Here is a 19,564-nt window from a genome sequence, read left to right as displayed (position 1 = left end):
TGTTTGTTTATTTGTTGTTGGTGGGGGTTTTTGGGAGGAGGGGTGCTAGGAGGGGGGAGGGACATTTTTAAAGTGTTGCCACAACAGCAGTTGTGCAAAGTGTTCATGCCAACACAAATGAACGGCATAAGACATTTTAATTCAAAATGAGGCCTTACAACCCATGTTCAACCCTAGTCTGTATGGGACCAACAGTATGTCCCTTCTGTGTCCCCCTTTCTGAGCTCCTTGGTCTATTTTAAACGCTTAAGGTAGGCATAAACCTATTGTTAATGTTGCCTAATCACTGATGTAGTCGTTGTTCATGCCTAAAGGAGAACCAGTAAATAAAAAGGCTTTGTATCAGCACAAACTTCATCGCCTCCAGTTTTCAATTTGCCATAAAATCAACTGTGAAGTAAGCTAATAAACATTGACTTAATGTGTATTTCTTTAAATTTTCAGATGTAATTTAAATAATTTCTATCCCAGTTGATTTAGTCATTGAAGTGTATATAAGTGTGCACACTGAACCACTATGAGAGTCAAAGTTTTCAATGACTACTTTTTCTCTTATCCTGCTTTTTAATAATAATAATAAAATAATATGCCATTTAGCAGACGCTTTTATCCAAAGCGACTTACAGTCAGTCATGTGTGCATACATTCTACGTATGGGTGGTCCCGGGAATCGAACCCACTACCCTGGCGTTACAAGCGCCATGCTCTACCAACTGAGCTACAGAAGGACCACTTCTGCTATCTATGAAGCCTTAAATGTTCACTCAAAACATTTTCTGTACATAATAGTGTTCTGCAGTCCTGAGGTTACTCTTTTAAGGACTTATGCAACTTCACATTATGTTCGTCTGCCTGATTATGTTATCTTCTCACTCTAGCAAATATCATCACGCTGACTGAGTGCACTTCTGTGGGAATCCTGATCAAAGAGGTTCATAGATTTCTTTATGGAGGTGAAAGGGGGAACTATGCATCCGTCTCTGTCCATTCATACTTTAGTCACACACGATATGTCAGACACCACTGGCCTGATTTGAACTAAACTTGGGTAAATGATGCATCTTGCCATAGAGATCTGGCATTTACAAAATACATTTGATAAGCCCAAGGGGGGCGCTATATTAATCAACTGAAATGTGGCCTCCGTTTACACTTCTGTCCATTATAAACGTGTACATATGATATTCAGTTGGAAAAATAGCATTCATGGTCTTGTAGATAGAATTTCAGGGAAGTATAATTAAGCATACAGAAAACAAATGACTAAAATACACATTTATCCATTCAACTAACCTATTTGGGTTGGTAGAGTAGATCATTCATGTTAGTAGGCATGTTCTGAGTGACTTGCAGGCCACCAATCTCATCTGACCACATTAATCTATACAACACAAATATCAGAACAGGTGTACAGTAAATCCCATGTAACAATGATAAATAATTTGCTACAGTGCTTGAGCATCAGTGACAATGTTTTTTTTTTTAAATACACAAGTTTATTTTACAACCCCTTACTTCAATCACTTGTTTCTAAAGCATGAAAAACCTTAGTTTGTAAATAAAATAAAAATGATAATAATAAAAAGCTAATCTAATACAATCAGAGAGTCCAATCAAGTCCAGTGCTGACTGACAAGTCTTGGGAGTGTTTGTGAAATGAGTTAGGCCTACCTTTGCCCTGCCACAAGGACTGCCTGAACTCTGGAACCAGGGCGGCACTCTGGCAGTTCTGGATCTCTGAAAGAGGGTTGTGAGAACTATAAAAGCAGAGAGCCAAAGCAGAGGAATCAGTCTACTGAAAGAGTGAAGAGACCTCTTCTTCTCTCCCGAAGGCTTACAGAGCTTCTTCCAACCCATCATGGGGGATACTAAGCTCTGCCTTCTGCTACTGCTAGGCACCTATGCCTTGGCCCGTAAGTACAGCGCAATTTACACATTGTTTTTGAGGTCCATTTTTAATACATGCTTTTCATTCTCTACACAACTTTTTGGTAGTTTTGTGCTACAAGCATCCAGTTGTGTTGAAATAGGTCTACATTTAACAAGAGACGATATAAATAATTCTGAGTAGCTTACATACACTTTTTAAAATTGTCATTGACATATAAGCCTATATATATAAGCCTATATATATATATATATATATATATATATATATATATATATAATGAAAATATGCAGATACCCTGAATACAATTTACAGACAGACAATTGCTGCAATGGATGATGTTCTGTGCACTGGTATTTCAACTTTTTTCCCAATCCTTTTTTATTTTCATTATTCACAGAGCAAGATATTGGGAATTCTGAGGGACAATCTCCAACTTGTCTCTGTAAGTTTTTATTTTTATTTATTTAAATGTTAGATGAAGGTAATCTTCCAGTAGACAATGGTCTCTAGGGGAAAATGGGTTTTCAACTTTCAACAAGTTGCAAAATGTCACAGAGAAGAGAGGAGAAACAACCATATTGCTTGCTAGCTAGGAATCAAGCTTCAGGGGATTTTGTTTTACCTCAGGATTACAATAAAAATATGTTTTCTTCCAGACTCCACTAAAAACCATAGTGGAATAAGCACATCTTTATTATAACGTTTACTCCTTGTAGCCTAATCACAACAACTCTAGGGATCATTGCTAAAATTCACCTAGGCCTACTGAACTTGCACTGGTCAGCTGAAATGTGTGACTTTGGACACTTTTGATGATATCGCCATTCACTATCAGGTTGACTTTGCTAGCTAGCTACTGTCTGTAGCTATTTAGTTTCACCCCAGGATTAAAATTAAAATAGCTACATGGTGTTCCAGACTAAGATACTAAGCAAGTTGTCAATACAACTCTGATATGGAATTTTTGTGAATTCGCCTATAGACTATACTTAATTTGCAAACATTTAAAAAGAGTGAATAAACAGGATGGGACAAAACTTATGCTTAGCTTTTTCTCTGGTAAAATTCTGATAATTTTCATACACTAATTCTGACGTCATCAGAACCCAAAACAGGATATCAAACAAAAAAGGAGAGTGATTTTGTGAGAAGTTATCACGGCTTGTTAAAACCATAGAGGAATAGGCAAATCTTTGTTTCAACTCCTTGTAGTCTAGTACTCACAACGGTTCTAGGGAACGTTACTTCACCTAGGTCTACTCAATTTGCACTGGTCTCAGCTGAAATGTGTGACTTTGAACTCAATGATGAGATCATCGATCAGTGTCATGTTGACTTGCCAAATGTCAACACTATCAATTTTATCATACGAAAGGTAGAGTCCAGAACTCCTTATCTCACTAGAGATTAGATGTCTTTCATAACATGTCCCTACGTATTGCTCCCTTTTTCTCATAACTGTAATTGCAACGTTAGTAATTTTGCCCCCTTATTTTTAGTGGCAAAGAGGTTCAAGAACTTCAGAAGATTTCTGTACCAGTATGAAGCCGAGACACTTAATGGCGTAAATGGAGCTACCAACCTCAAGAATGGCCCTAAAGTAACCTGCAAGGTACGTGACAGACTCTTCCGGGCTCTCACTCAACTTCCATTCCTTCCTTACAGAAGGGGACATTAAAGGGACAGTCCTCTGACCGTTCCTTTTGTCCTTCTCACAGGTCGAAATTGATGTGCCCCAAACATGCAGTTTCATCCTGCGCACCCCAGAGTGCTCCCTGAGCGAGGTCGTCCACATCGACACAGAGGGTTCAGCTGTGTTCGCGCCCGCTGCTGGTGCTGAGGCTTTCCAGGCTGCCATGGCGAAGTACGCTATCACGTCACTCTTATCCCACAGCGATTTACAGACCTTTTCTATTGCTTGATAACCCTTGATGATATAATAAGAGTATACTTAGTGGCTCTGATGAAAGTTTGACTACCACACGTAAATAAATAGAAAATTGTGCATTGATCCTGAATGTGCGGAGATTCCTTTTAATTTCAGAATAAGAGTATACGAAATAAGATGATCACTCCTTTATTGTCCAGGAACCCCCTGAAGGTCATGGTTGAGGGACAGACAGGTGTGAAACTCTTCCCTGAGGAGGATGAGACCACCACCATCTTAAACATCAAGAGGGGAATTGTCTCAGCCCTTATCGTGCCTGCCTTGGAGGAAGAGAAGAACAAGGACATGGTAAGAGCTGACCAAGGCAATTTCCTCACCTGCCAGCTCACAGTCAATTAGTCAGTGACGTGACATAACAGTCATGAGGTCCATATAGGTCTGGGTCATCAAGGCAATTTGATTTTGTTTGTGATGTATCAAGATACAAATGACATAATAAATAGATAAGATGCCGCAATCTAGGGTGATAAATACCAAACAACAAGTTGTTACAATGACTACCTAGAATGACTGCACCATAGATAAAGCTGCAGGTCAAAGTCCTTCATAGCTTCATCTCAAAACTTTGTGTGTCCATCTTATTGAGTTGACCATTCTAGATCTATAATCTGTAAATATCCTTCTTGGTACCAGTCATGTGACAAGGAATCACAGAAACCGAAGTATATTGTGTTAACCTAATAATCTAAATGGATGTATGTTCGTCATTTACTTTAACAAAAACTCTCTCAACGTTCAGGCCACCCTTCATGGAGTCTGTGTCACCAACTTCGCTGTCAATTCCAAAGAAGACATCGCCACTGACGTGACCATCACCAGGGACCTGTCCAAATGCGACAGCTTCATTGCCCAGAGGGACCACACCAGCCCCCTGGCTATCCTCTCTGGCATGGTTAGAGGGAGGGGAATCACTTTATGGCCATCATTTACAAAAAAAAACATTTGGTCATTCTTCGATTAAGCATTACATTTTAATAGAATATCATATCATAAATTCAGCCACGGGCCAATTTTCTTCTTGAGCGGATGGTCACGGGGCCCGAACATAATTGCAAATAATTTGTAGACTGCAAATTTACCGCAAGATGCCCAAACAGATTAAAATATTTGACTAAAACATCATCAATTCTTACATTTGTACACATTCACATATCTCTCTATTATTGTTGGAAATACTTTGGAGCAGATTTCCCAAATTAAAATCACTTGGAGCTGATTTGCTGGTATTTTTAGTCTTTTATGGCCAACATTTAAAAAAATATATAACTCACTTTTTTAACTTTTTTTTTTTACTTGGGGGGACAAATAAAATCACGTCAGTTGGGAACCTTGATTTACACCATAAACCCATCATGATTATTGTTCCTGACAAAGTGTTTAATTGTGCTTCCCTGTCAACAGCAATACCCACTGTCCAAGCTGATCAGCAGCACCCAGACTTGCAACTACAAGTTTGACAACCAGAAGAAGCACATGACTGCTGGATCCTGCACGGAGAAGCACATCTTCCTCCCTTTCTCCCACCAGTAAATCCAGGCAACTTCAAATCTGTTTAATCCTATGAATAGAATACGGAGTCTGCAATGATGTTAGCCCAGATTTGACCCAGGCCAGTTTAGAATTCGTCACATGTTCTTCAATCCTCTTCCTAAATGCAGGACTGAGTATGGAGTGTCAACACTGGTCAAACAGACTTTGACTCTCCTGGAGACTAGCAAGATCAACGAAAGAGTTTTCAACCACAGTAAGAATTGACACTGGTCAAAATTCGTCTTTTACTCAAATGATAAACAGAATGTGTACTGTACCAGGCGGCCTTTACAGAATGGCCTTTAAAACTAAATGTCTTCTATCTTACTCTCTAAAGATGAGGCCAACCTCAAGGGTTTACCCATGGAGGCTGCTGAGGACAAAGCTGCCGTCCAGACAGCAGATGCTGCTCTTGCCACCCTGAGGGAACTGAGCACCCTGTCCGAGACCAACCAGGGCCACCAGCGCGCCAGCACCTTCCAGAGACTTGTGTCTGAGCTTCGGGGACTGAAGGGTGAGGCTATGAGCCCTGCCGTCCCTGAGATGGTGTTCGTATCGGACGCCCTGACCTGGCAGGCCCTGGCCCAGTGCGGTACTCCTGAGTGTAGCAGCGCCATGCTCCAGCACCTCAGGACCTTCGAGCCTGAAGCTATGGAAGTCGACGCCGCCGTCTATGCCCTGGGACTCCTGCCCAACCCCTCCCGCCTCCTTGTCAAAGACATGCTCAGCATGGCTCAGTACAAACAGAGCAAGCCCATCATGTTTGCTTTAGGCAATGTCGTCAGAAAGTAAGTCCAAAATGTATACTCTACTTGGTTATTGACTGATAGACAATGACTGACGGTTTCAATTTAGTTTATTAAACATTATGGTTCAAATGTTCATTGCCACCCTCTTGTTTTGTGTTACTAGGCTCTACCAGGCTGAGGGCAAAGTCACCCCCGAGATTGCTGCTGTGTCTGAGTTCCTTGTCTCCCTTTTGGGTGCTGATTGTGCTGGAGAAAAGGAGCTGACCTTCCTGACCCTGAGGGTATGTTGTCACCTGTTGCTCAACTAATTAGATTATTCTTCCCACCTTATCACATGACATGGAAAGCTTGACTTCTTTGACTGCTTATCTGACTCTCTCTCTCTTTATTTGTAATGGACTCCAGATTATTGGCAACATAGGAGAAGCCATGGAGGCCGCCGACGCTACCGTGAAGACCACCCTGCTGAAGTGCATGAGACAGCCCACCACAACCCTGCAGGTCCAGCTCGCTGCCATCCAGGCCTTCAGGCGCATGTCTGTGACCGATGAGGTAAACTATATTCGAACTCCAAAATGAACTTGAAGGACTAAAAAGGAGTGTAGGAGTGCTGATCTAGGATCAGGTCCCCATATAATGTTTTTCATTATGATCTAAATAAATAGACAAGCTGATCCTATATCAGCACTCCTACTCTGAGACATGTGAATAAGGGCCATGCACTGCTATACTGTGGCACACATTCTCCTTTCAAAAATACAGTGCCTTGCGAAAGTATTCGGCCCCCTTGAACTTTGCGACCTTTTGACACATTTCAGGCTTCAAACATAAAGATATAAAACTGTATTTTTTTGTGAAGAATCAACAACAAGTGGGACACAATCATGAAGTGGAACGACATTTATTGGATATTTCAAACTTTTTTAACAAATGTCTTCATAGATCAGCACATGTTGGAAATTAATTGAATCACTAAGAGATTCTGATGGTTTTCTTTCCTCCAGGCTTGAGGCCATGTTGATTCTTCACAAAAAAATACAGTTTTATATCTTTATGTTTGAAGCCTGAAATGTGGCAAAAGGTTGCAAAGTTCAAGGGGGCCGAATACTTTCGCAAGGCACTGTACATTGACTAATTAGCTGCCATTTTGTTTTTCCTTTCCAGGTGCGCTCTAACCTCCAGAGGGTGAGCTCATACGCTAAGGGTGCCGTGCAGAAGAGACTGGCAGCCTACCTGATTCTGATGAGGACACCTGAGGAAAGTGACCTGGAGCTGGTGAAGAAAATACTGAAGGCGTCGATGCAGGAGCAGAAACCAGACGTCCAGGAGCAGAATGCGCAGGTCAAGGCCTTCGTGACCTCTCACATCTACAACATCATCCACTCCAATGACCCCGAGACCATAAAGTATGTATAAATTTGATCTGAAACAGACTTTGTCATAATATTATACAAAAAAAGTTAAGTATCCAGTGTTAGTACTGATCTTTAATATTCTGTGATCCTAATCCCCAGGCTGGGCGAAAAGATCCTTGATGTCCTCGCTGACCCTACCATTGCAACCACTCATGGTGACTACACTACTATGTCTCGCAACTACAAGATGGATGCTGCCATGAACAACATGAAGACCAGCATGCAAGGAAACATGATCTTTGATCCCACCAGCCAACTGCCCAAGGAGATCATGCTTGAGACTACCCTAAAGGCTTTCGGCTATAACATGGACATGTGGGAGGTATGTAATAACAGAAAGATGTTTTTACGTCTAGTAACTCATAATAACAGGTTTGTAGTGTGATTTTTGTTATATCCACTCTACATTGCATTGACTGTTTTTTTTTGTCTATAGATTGGCATGGAGGGAAAAGACTTTGAGCCAACCATTGAGGCTCTGTTCGGAAAGAGCGGGTTCTTCCCTGACACCGTATCCAAGGCTATGTACTGGGCTGGAGACAAGATGCCAGACCAGGTGAACGAGGTTCTGAAGAACTTCGCTGCCCCATTGAAGAATGAGAAAACAAAGGTGATTACCACACATCAAAAAAAATATTACTCCACTGCATTCAGTTTGTGTTACGATTGTCATTGTTAACTCTTCTCAAATCTTTTCTTCAGGTCCCAGAGAACATCATGAGGGAGATTATCCGCAACTTCAACAAGCTGGCGAAGGATCTGCAGGCTCAGGAGTCCCCTGAAGCCATGGCCTATCTAAGGATCATGGGAACTGAGCTTGGATACATCAAGGGCAGCGAGCTGAAAGGCATTGCCGAATACGCAGCCATGTACGCTGAGATCCTCCTCAAGGACATGCCCACAAAGGTAATTCACATGTTTACATATATGTGTACCTCCAAGTGTGAAGAACCCTCTTGTTTTATTTCCAGCTAAGAACAATGTAATGTTTATAAAAATGTTCAAGAATGTATGACTTTTAAGTCGCTTTGGATAACAGCATCTGCTGAATGGTATATTTTATATGTATTTATTGTTATTGATTACATTTCTTCCTGGGTTTAGTTCATGCAGAATATGGTGGCAGGCACTGACAATGAAGTGTTTGCCCATTACATCTTCATGGACAACAAGTTTTCCCTGTCAACTGCCTCTGGCTTCCCTCTGAAGTTCTCTCTGTCCGGTACCTTTGCTCCTGGAGCTAAGGGTGGCCTGCGCTTTCACCGCAACATGGTAAATATCTCACTCACTGTTCTCTGCTATCTTCCTGCACTCAATCAACATTCTTTCACAAGATTCTAATTCCATTTTTTGTTGAGTTTTCAGTAACAGTAGTTTTCATACTATTAATACATTTGTATCGAATTGTTTGTAGACATTTAGAAAAATTCTCAAGTATTTGTAATAAACATTTGTAATAATAATATATGAAACATTTATAATAATGAAGGCATTTATACATAAGAGTTTTCTAATGGGCCTCTCACTGCTATCTTTTAACAGCAGGAAGTGTCCTTCATGCCCTCTGTGGGAGTGGAGTTTGTGACCCAGATGGGAGTACACATCCCTGAGTTTACCAGCTCCGTTGTGGAGATGCACACCAACATGTACCACGAAAGCGCTGTCAACGCCAAGATCACCATGGAGCAGAACCAGATCAAGCTGGGTATCCCTGCTCCTCAGGGCTCCACCCAGCTCTTCAGAGTCAGGTACATAAAAAACAACCAAAACAAATTCAAATTTTCAATTGAGTAAATGTATCAAAAGTCACATGATTTGTTATTTATTTTTGTTCTTTTGCTTTTCTTCAACAACAGCAACAGAATGCTGACAGTTACCTCTGGTCAGGCTACTCTGATCCCCCCCATGGATGAGGGCAGGACCAACGTTGTGAACTGCAACCCTCTCTTCTCTGGAGTGAAGTACTGCACCACCGTCCGTTACAACTTAGCTGGTGACAACGCTGCTGCTCCTTATTTCCCTCTCAATGGAGAGACTAAGTAAGTACAACATTTGAGGGAGTCTGGATGTGTTTATGGAAAGATATTGCTAATGCACCATGTATGAAGATCAAACTAGCATCATACTGAACAACAGTCTCTCTGTTCTAGGTTTGCTCTTGATATCCAGCCCACTGACGAGGTCTCTGAGTACACCGCCACCTTTGCCTATGACCTCCTTAGCGAGGGAAAGGAGGGACGCCAGAAGGTTGACACCGTGAGGATGACACTTAGAGCGGAGGGTAGGAACATCTGTCCAAGCACTACATTTCCCATGGTTCATACTGTTTGGTGTGAGTCAGTGGTTAAAATCAACTCACTCTCTTCCTCCTTGTTTCCCTAGGTGCTAAACCCACTGAGGCCACCGCCACCATGAAGTACAACAGGAACAGGAACATCCTGACCGCCAACGTCCAGATCCCCGACTATGATGTGGAGGCTGGAATCAGGATTGGTCTCACCGACAGCAGAGCCAATGGAAAGTCCATCACCATCGACATCACCAACAAGAACATCCCTCAGCTGTCTCTAATTGGCCGCGCCAAGTAAGTAAACGCAAAAGCCCTCCCCTTTAGCCACATTCATTGGTGCATGTCTTCATAGATCAGCACATGTTGGAAATTAATTGAATCACTAAGAGATTCTGATGGTTTTCTTTCCTCCAGGCTTGAGGCCATGAGCGACAGTATGCTGCAGGTCCAGCTGGTTGTCCCTGCCCTCAAGACTGATGCAGTTATCACTGCCACTATGAAGAGTGCAGAGGAACTCACCCTGGAGCTCAGGAGTGACATCAAGCTCCCCGAGACCACCTCCATTCAGGGAGTCATCTTCAAATACGGTACGCTGATTCTACAAATTCATAATACACCATTGTGTAGAGAGGAGGTCTATCTTTATGTGGTATGTTTATTTGACTAGTATGCAATAGACATAAGGTTCAAAGTTGAATGTACTAATAATACAACATGTTTTCCTTTTAGATGAGAACAAGGTTGAGGTTCAGCTGGTGTCCGACATGGGCTCTGAGATCCAAAAGGTCATCCCTCATACCGAAGCCCTCCAGGCATGGCTGAAGCAGCTCTCTGAGGACATCCTGGACCAGCAGGTGGTCAAGACCGACATGAAACTGCGTCAAATCCTCACCAAATCTCTTGAGGTAAGACAACACCCAAATCCTTTTCGTACAGTCTCCTCAATTCATTTCATGTTTGATTCTTCCATAGAAGTCAAACCAATGGTGGCAGATCAACGCATAACAAAATAGTTTTTTAACAGGCCATCAACATTTGGATGGACAAGATCACCTTTGATGTTCCCATGGTTGAGACACTGAAGGACAACATGCCAGAGCTGGCGATGCCCACAATGCCCGAAAGACTGTTCCTGAAATCGTAAGTACATCTGAAAGCAGTATTCTCTTTTTGGGGTCTATTTTTATAGAGCCTAGTAATTTTCTATGTGATGTCAGTGTCCAGTATCATAGTCTGATAATAACAAACTATTTGCATTATTTCATTTCTTCAACAGTGAGAGCACATTCAAATACCAGTTCAACAAGAACCGTGTTACCATCACCATCCCCATGCCATTCGGAGGAAAGTCATCTGAGGAGCTGAGGATCCCTGCCATGCTGACCACCCCACATCTGTCCGTGCCCCAGGTCGGTTTGGAGCTTGCCTCCAAGAAGGTCCAGGTCCCCACCTTCTCCATCCCCAATGACTACAAGCTCACTGTGCCACTCTTCGGAATGGTTGAAGTGTCTGCTAAGGTGAACAGCAACTACTATAACTGGGAGGGAATGGTCTCCGGTGGCAACAACTCTGTGGAGAGCCCCAGCTACATTGCCAAGTTTAAGGTGGTAGCTGACAGTCCCATTGAACTCCTCGCTTTCACATCTGAAGGTAAACCTTTTCTCTTAACTTTTTTTTAACCTTTTTGATTTTTATAACCTTAACAAGTTCATTGAACTTCCAAATCATAAATGTTTAGTAATTTTACAGATTGCCATATTATCATGTTTGGAAAGGAAGAAACATGTTACATAATAACTTCAAATTAGATTATACAATATAACCTACCTTGAGTCAGTTTGACTGATTTACCTTGTGTGTACTATAGTGACTTCATGTCCCTTGTTTTGTCTCATTACAGGAACTGCCCTCATCACTGACGTGCCAGAAGACTCTCTGAATGTGATTTTGAATGGTTCCCTGAGCCACAAGCTCATTGACACCAGCTTTGAGGTAATGGAAACCGTCAGTGTGTCAGACAAAGTGAGAGCCACAGGCAACCACAAGATTCAGGTCTTCAGCCCTCTGGGTCTGCAGACATCCTTGGACATCACTTCGCAGGCCTCCTTGGCCTCTGACATGCTCATTGGAGATGCTAACATGGACGGTAGTGTAACCCTTGGATCCGTGACCGCCAGCACCACCTATTCCCAGTCTTTCTCTTTCGAACACATGAAGAAAGAAGCCAGAGCCGAGTCCACACTGAGGGTGAACTCCCCAATCCTGGAGATTGTCAACAAGCTCAAGGCCGGCTATGCTAATGAGCAGCTTCTGATTGAGTCCAATACCAACCTGAACAACGACCCCATTAAGCACACCACCAAGTTCAGCATCAGCTACAAAGAGGCCCAGCTGACGATCCAGTCCAACTCTGTGACCAAGGCTGAAGAGAAAATGATCCGCAGCGAAGTGGACTTCACTGCCTCCAGGGATGAAGCCATCATCAGGGTAGAAAACCAGGCTGATGATACTGAGAATCGTGCCTACTCCCTGCTCTCCGGAGCCCTGAACCCCGCCAGCCTAGAGATCAATGCAGACGCTTCCGTCAACGTCCTCGGCAGCCGCGCCTTCCACAAGGCTGCTCTGACGCTGAACAAGGAAGGTCTAGCAACAAGTGCCACCACCACCGCCCAAAGCAGCCCCATAACCTTCGAGAATGTCTTCAATGGTGGAGTCGATATCACCGGGGCCCATGTGTCCATCAACACCAAGGGGGCCTTTGGGGAGACCACCGCCAACCTCAACTTGGAGGGGAAAGTGGCAAGCTCTGAGGTCTACCTAAACAGCATTTTCAAGGGCAATCTCTTCAATGCCAACACCATGAACAGAGTGAACCTGAAGGTGAATGAAGATGGCCTGGCCCTCACCAACAAGCTGGTCGCTGAACTGTATCAGATGGAGACTGAGAACACACACAGCCTGACTCTCACTCTTAAATCTCTGGCCCTCCGCTCCAAGACCGAGAACTTCTTCAACAAGGAGAACACCTACAAGCACGACATCTCTGTCGACATTCAGCGCTTGGGTGTTGCTGTGAACGTGAAAAACGACCTCAAGATCACAGAGATTAACTTTGTCAATGAGGCTATGTTCAAGGTAGAGGATTACAAGATGGAACTGACCGGCAGCCTGAAGGGAGTCTCTTCCGAAGAGGCCAATTTCAAGCACACTTATGAGATCAGTTTTGCTGACATGACCACCACTGCTAAGTGCAACACCAATGGAAAATATGCACTCTCTCAGATGACACACACTGCTGACCTCGAGATTGCTGGTCTGTCCACCAAGTTCAACAGCGTGGCTAGCATCAACTCTGAAGCACTGAACTTGGACAGCACTGTCAACGTTGTCGCTGAGCCATTCATGGTTGACATTTCTGCTCTATTCAACTCCAACGGAACTCCGAATATGTTTGGAATTCAGAACATTGAGCTGTTCAACCAGTTCCTGTTGAAGGCAGAGCCCCTGGCTTTCTCCCACTCCCACGAATGCAAGGCCTCCACCAGCCTCCAGCTGGAAAATGGAGACTCTGTCAAGACCAACCTGGACAACAAGATCACCAGTCGTCTGACTCCTCAGGAGCAGTATGCCTCAATGAAGATGACATCCAAACTGAATAACCATGAATTCAACCAAGAGCTTAGCGCCTTGAACAATGCTGAAACGATGGGAATGGAGATGACAGGAGCTGTCTTCACCACAATCTTGAACAAGGCCGGTGAAAACGAGGAATACGCTATCTCTGGTTCCCTGAAGTACGAGAAGAATGTTGACAGCCATTTAATTCTGCTGCCATTTGTTGAGCATCTCCCTGCAGTCATTGAACAAGTCAAAATTGCCACGATGATGACAATGGAAAACAGCAAAGGCCTGCTGCTAGATATTGACACCAAATACAAAATTAGAGCAAAGATCCAGGGGAAAGTGGGTGAACTGAAACAAGTTGTTGAGAGCTTCGACATCAACCTGTTCATTCAGGACCTGAAGAACTTCATCAATTCCATTGAAAGCCACATTCCTACACTGATAGCCAAGATTCCCACTGAAGAAATCATGAATGTCCTGAAGTCAATCAGGGACACTATTATGAGGTGGATCAAGAAAAATGACATCACCGGCAAGATAAATGCTGTTTACACCAAAATTGAAGAGATCCTGTCCAATTACGAGGTTGAAAAGATTGTTGAGAACATCATGGATGAGGTTGTGGAAATCATGAAGTCCTACCAGCTCAGAGAACACATTCAGTCAGCAAACAATGCTCTTAAGTCTATTGATATCCAAGCCATGCTGAACAAAATCATGTCACATGTGAATGAGTTTGTAAATGAACTGAATGCCTTTGACTTCAAGCAAATGGTAGACAACATCAGTGTCTATTTCGATAGACTGACAGAGAAGATCAGGTCTTTTGATTATAACACATTCGCCGAGGAGCTGAAACAGAAAGTCATCGAACTGAGCAGGGTCCCCTGTTTCGGAAAACTCAACGGAGAGTTCAGTGTCATCTCACCTGACTACATTATGAGCACCAATGCTGAGTTCCGGAATGCCACAACTACCGAAGTGACACCAGAGTTCTACGCTATCCTCAAATCTCAGGCCACTTCTACCTTTGATCTGTTCGCCTACACCCTGGATGCCAAAGTTGACATTGCTGTGCCCAAGATGAGCCACCTGTCTGTTTCTGAGAACATCAAGATCGTGCACAGGGACTTCTCCGTGGACCACCAAGGAACAGTTGCCTTCTACAGCACATCAGTCCAGGCTTCCTCCAAGACCAATGCCAAGGCCACAACTGAGCCCTACACCGCCGAGCTGGTTAGCAATGCCTTCTTCGACATGGAGAATGGAGTCTCTACCACACTGGAGACTACATACAACCACAATGTGAACCTCCCATTTCTCAACATCTTCAGCAAGGCTGCCATAACCCAGAAGGCAGTTGCTCTCCTGGAAGGTGGCATTGTCACTCTGACTCTTACCAATGAGGGTAACGGTAAATCTGCCATCCAGGATTACTCCGATGAAGGAACCCACAAGTATGACATGCAGATTGTAATGAACCTCAACACTGTCAAACTGATCTTCACTGGGGTAACCGACACCAACAACCTGAAAATGAAGCAGAATGTGAATGCTGAAGCCAGCATTTTCAGTCACATCATCATTGAAGCCAACAGTGAGACCGAAACTCCCTTCATCAAAAGCAGTGTTGCTGAGCTGAAAGCAGAGGCTAAGGTGCAGGATCTGAAAATTGAGGTAACTGCCTACTGCAACACAGAGCTGGTAGGCAAAGTTGAGGGAATTATTTCCAACTCAATCAACTTCATCGCTACACCCTATGAGTTTGTGTTTGACACCAAGAACAAGGAAAACACCAAGATTGCGCTTCCCTTCAAGTTGACTGGAAAGATTGATCTTCAGAATGACTTTGCCTTTACCCTCAACTCTGGAGTGCAGCAGGCTAGCTGGACTGGACTGGCACGATTCAACCAGTACAAATACTCACACTACTTCACAATGGACAACGGTGAGCAGGAAATCCACGTCTTCGCCCAGATCAATGGAGAAGTGAACCTTGATGCGTTGAAGGAGCCCATCTCCATTCCCAAGAGAGCTGTAGAATTCATAGGTAGGACTGAGTTCTCTCTGTGGGAGGACACCGGTCTGAGTGTGCTCTTGACCACACCTCAGCAGACCTTTGACATGGACACCAAGCTCACATACAAGAAGAACCCTGAGATGATCACCATTGGCATTGACATGGAGCCAATCTTCAATGCCATCAACAAGCACACCAGGAGTCTGAACAAGAACATGATCGTTGGAAGGGACAAGGCTGTTGCCATTCTCTCTACCTCATTTGACCAGGCAAAGGCAGAGTACGAGAAATACAACATTGAGCTACCCAAAACTCTCACTGTTCCGGCACACATAGTTCCAATGCTGAATATTGAAGTGTCTGGTTTCACCATTCCTGTGCCTGACTTCAGTCTCATCACAATGCCTACTATGCATGTTCCATCTGCTCTTAGCAAGCTGACCCTGCCAAAAATCACTCTGCCCAAAATGCAGAGCAACATCCTGATCCCTATCTTCGGTGACCTGACCTACGAGTTCTCCATGAAGACAGCTGTGCTGACAGTGAAGGCAAATGCTGCTGTTCTCAATCAGGATGACATCATTGTCCGATTTGACGCTTCCTCCACCTCTGAATTTGATGCTCTGAAGGCCAAGATTGATGGTAGCGCCACCTTGAACAGGAACAATGGATTGAAACTGGCCTCTATCCTGAATTTGGAAGCGATGTATGTTGAGGGCAGCCATGACAGCACCATCAGCCTCAATAGCGATGGTATGGATGCCTCCATCACAAATACAGCTACCCTCTGGACTCTGGAAGTCAACCAGGAGGTCTTTGGAAATGCCCAGGAAGGCCTCATCATCTCTGTGTCTTCTCCAAATGCCGGACTCCTAGGACTCCAGCTGCAGGCCAAGAAACCACCCCAAGTGAAAGGAAGACTCTACGGCAGATACCCGGTAAGACTTGTGTACATTTCAATGACTTGATAAGTACTGTTTGCAATGTGTTCATGACAGCCATGTAGAGCATGTTACAATGCTGTTTCACTCACTTATTTCTGTTTCTGTTTTCATTCTCTCATGCAGTCTGAACCCACCACTGATGTGGAGATCATGGCCCTGAAAATGTCTGTGATCAACTCTGAGAAGCTGAACATTCAGACCACCTGGAATATGGAGGTTCCCACTGAGATTCTCCTGGTAGTGAAGGCGAAGGTGCCTGAGATCATGTCAGCAGTTTGCATGGAGGATATCCTATCTGCTCCCCAGAAGATAGCCGACAGACTTGAGGGTAGTATGGAACAGATCACGGATCAGGGCAAGGTCATCTACAAGAGGGCTGCAGAAAACATTGCAGCTATGGATCTTACAGCCATCACAGACAAGCTCTCCAACAGTGTCATTTTCGTCCTCAGGCAGTACCAGAAAAATGTTCAGGTTTTGCTCGATGCTGCCATCAAGTTCCTGAGAGAGACCCAGTTCCAGATGCCTGGACTTGAGGGAAAGATGTCCGGTCTTGAGGCCTACCAGAAACTGAGTAGATTATTTGCTGAATTGGTTGAGCAAGCTATCAAGAAGGTTCCAGAATTCTTTGCCTCCCATGGTGCAGCTCTCCTTGAACAGATCAGAAACATCAAATTCACACTTCCTGGCTCCAGCAACCTGGTCAGCGGGAGAGAAATCCTGGATGACCTGATGGCTGCCATTGAGAAGATTCAGAAGCAGGTGATCATCATTGTGAAGAGAGTCGGAGATGTCCCTCTGGAGGATATTGTGAGCAGGCTGTCTGCATTCCTGCGCTTAACCGTGCAGAAAACCGAAGAGCTCATTGTCTCCCTGAAATCTCAGGATATGGAGAAACTCACCGTGTGGATGAGTGACGTCTTCAGCGAAGCCATCAACTCCCTTGCCATGTCTGATATTGCACAGCAGATCGAGGAAGCCAAGAGAATTATCCGAGAATATCGCGACCTCTTTGCTGAAATGTCCATTGAGCAGCTCAATGCTGACATCCAGTCTTGGATTGACTCCGTGATTCAGAGTATTAATGCCATCCACATCAAGGTTACGGAGTTCCTTCAGGACATTACCAGAAATGCTGAGTCTTTTGTGACAGTGAGTGACAAACAGATGGACATTGAAATTCCTATTCCATTCATTGCTCAGCTTAACATGTAAAACATATATGCCCAATTCATTGGCTTTCAACTTGCAAACATAACTGTTATTCTCATGTAGTCTATTCATATTATAATGCATTTCCATTTATTTTTTGTAAGTTACTAATTTAGTTTATTATTCACAAGTTAAGACAGCCAACTTAACTGGTTTAATTTTGCTCCCTATGTGTCTTGTTCTTTTTAAAAACTTGAAAGAAAAACATGAATAAAGACCATTTGATGCAAATGACGAGATACATTTTTCTATATCACTCCCCACCCATTCATAACCTTACATCTATCTTGCTCGGCCACGATCAATAACATTAACAGATCAAGCCTATGTTGTCTTGGGTTCTTGGTGGGTCTCTCTGATTTTGGTCAAATACCTTATGAAACAGCTGTTTAATTAAATAAAATGTACTATGATAATACACTATAATACACTGTTATGTATTTAATGTACTTGATCTATTTATAAACATAATTAGCTACAATACAACAACTATATACACTGCTCAAAAAAATAAAGGGAACACTTAAACAACACAATGTAACTCCAAGTCAATCACACTTCTGTGAAATCAAACTGTCCACTTAGGAAGCAACACTGATTGACAATAAATTTCACATGCTGTTGTGCAAATGGAATAGACAACAGGTGGAAATTATAGGCATTTAGCAAGACACTCATAAAGGAGTGGATCTGCGGGTGGTGACCAGACCACTTCTCAGATCCTATGCTTCCTGGCTGATGTTTTGGTCACTTTTGAATGCTGGCGGTGCTTTCACTCTAGTGGTAGCATGAGACCTAGTCTACAACCCACACAAGTGTCTCAGGTAGTGCAGCTCATCCAGGATGGCACATCAATGCGAGCTGTGGCAAGAAGGTTTGCTGTGTCTGTCAGCGTAGTGTCCATAGCATGGAGGCGCTACCAGGAGACAGGCCAGTACATCAGGAGACGTGGAGGAGGCCGTAGGAGGGCAACAACCCAGCAGCAGGACTGCTACCTCCGCCTTTGTGCAAGGAGGAGTAGGAGGAGCACTGCCAGAGCCCTGCAAAATGACCTCCAGCAGGCCACAAATGTGCATGTGTCTGCTCAAACGGTCAGAAACAGACTCCATGAGGGTGGAATGAGGGCCCGATGTCCACAGGTGGGGGTTGTACTTACAGCCCAACACTGTGCAGGACGTTTCGCATTTGCCAGAGAACACCAAGATTGGCAAATTCGCCACTGGCGCCCGTGCTCTTCACAGATGAAAGCAGGTTCACACTGAGCACATGTGACAGACGTGACAGTCTGGAGACGCCGTGGAGAACGTTCTGCTGCCTGCAACATCCTCCAGCATGACCGGTTTGGCGGTGGGTCAGTCATGGTGTGGGGTGGCATGTCTTTGGGGCGCCACACAGCCCTCCATGTGCTCGCCAGAGGTAGCATGACTGCCATTAGGTACCAAGATGAGATCCTCAGACCCTTTGTGAGACCATATGCTGGTGCGGTTGGCCCTGGGTTCTTCCTAATGCAAGACAATGCTAGACCTCATGTGGCTGGAGTGTGTCAGCAGTTCCTGCAAGAGGAAGGCATTGATGCTATGGACTGGCCCGCCCGTTCCCCAGACCTGAATCCAATTGAGCACATCTGGGACATCATGTCTCGCTCCATCCACAAACGCCACGTTGCACCACAGACTGTCCAGGAGTTGGCGGATGCTTTAGTCCAGGTCTGGGAGGAGATCCCTCAGGAGACCATCCGCTACCTCATCAGGAGCATGCCCAGGCATTGTAGGGAGGTCATACAGGCATGTGGAGGCCACACACACTACTGAGCCTCATTTTGACTTGTTTTAAGGACATTACATCAAAGTTGGATCAGCCTGTAGTGTGGTTTTCCACTTTAATTTTGAGTGTGACTCCAAATCCAGACCTCCATGGGTTGATAAATTTGATTTCCATTGA

At 44.0% G+C, this 19,564-nt stretch overlaps 1 protein-coding gene across 1 annotated transcript; it reads left to right on the top strand.

Moving 5' to 3' along the window:
• Window positions 1-1,757: 1,757 nt before the first annotated feature.
• On the top strand, window positions 1,758-17,854 carry LOC118398839 (apolipoprotein B-100-like). The gene is made up of 26 exons (XM_035794598.2): window positions 1,758-1,913; window positions 2,289-2,333; window positions 3,391-3,503; window positions 3,610-3,755; window positions 3,980-4,127; window positions 4,579-4,731; window positions 5,241-5,365; window positions 5,498-5,583; window positions 5,707-6,157; window positions 6,282-6,399; window positions 6,524-6,670; window positions 7,283-7,524; window positions 7,633-7,855; window positions 7,970-8,143; window positions 8,236-8,439; window positions 8,638-8,805; window positions 9,076-9,281; window positions 9,390-9,572; window positions 9,684-9,814; window positions 9,916-10,117; window positions 10,238-10,410; window positions 10,553-10,728; window positions 10,848-10,963; window positions 11,100-11,473; window positions 11,724-16,405; window positions 16,535-17,854. The coding sequence occupies exons 1-26, from the start codon at window positions 1,859-1,861 to the stop codon at window positions 17,624-17,626; spliced, it is 9,933 nt and encodes a 3,310-aa protein (XP_035650491.1). The 5' UTR covers window positions 1,758-1,858; the 3' UTR covers window positions 17,627-17,854.
• The last annotated feature ends 1,710 nt before the right edge of the window (window positions 17,855-19,564 follow it).

This window comes from Oncorhynchus keta, chromosome 19, assembly GCF_023373465.1.
Source record: "Oncorhynchus keta strain PuntledgeMale-10-30-2019 chromosome 19, Oket_V2, whole genome shotgun sequence".
NCBI classification, from domain to species: Eukaryota; Metazoa; Chordata; class Actinopteri; order Salmoniformes; family Salmonidae; genus Oncorhynchus; species Oncorhynchus keta.
This window is presented reverse-complemented; position numbering and strand designations above follow the sequence as displayed.

Excerpts from the sequence above, each read along its gene's own strand:
- LOC118398839 (XM_035794598.2), top strand. The coding sequence starts at position 1,859 with ATGGGGGATACTAAGCTCTGCCTTCTGCTACTGCTAGGCACCTATGCC. Across the intron at positions 1,914-2,288 it reads AGGCACCTATGCCTTGGCCC|AGCAAGATATTGGGAATTCT; the intron begins GTAAGTACAGCG and ends CATTATTCACAG. Across the intron at positions 4,732-5,240 it reads TGGCTATCCTCTCTGGCATG|CAATACCCACTGTCCAAGCT; the intron begins GTTAGAGGGAGG and ends CCCTGTCAACAG.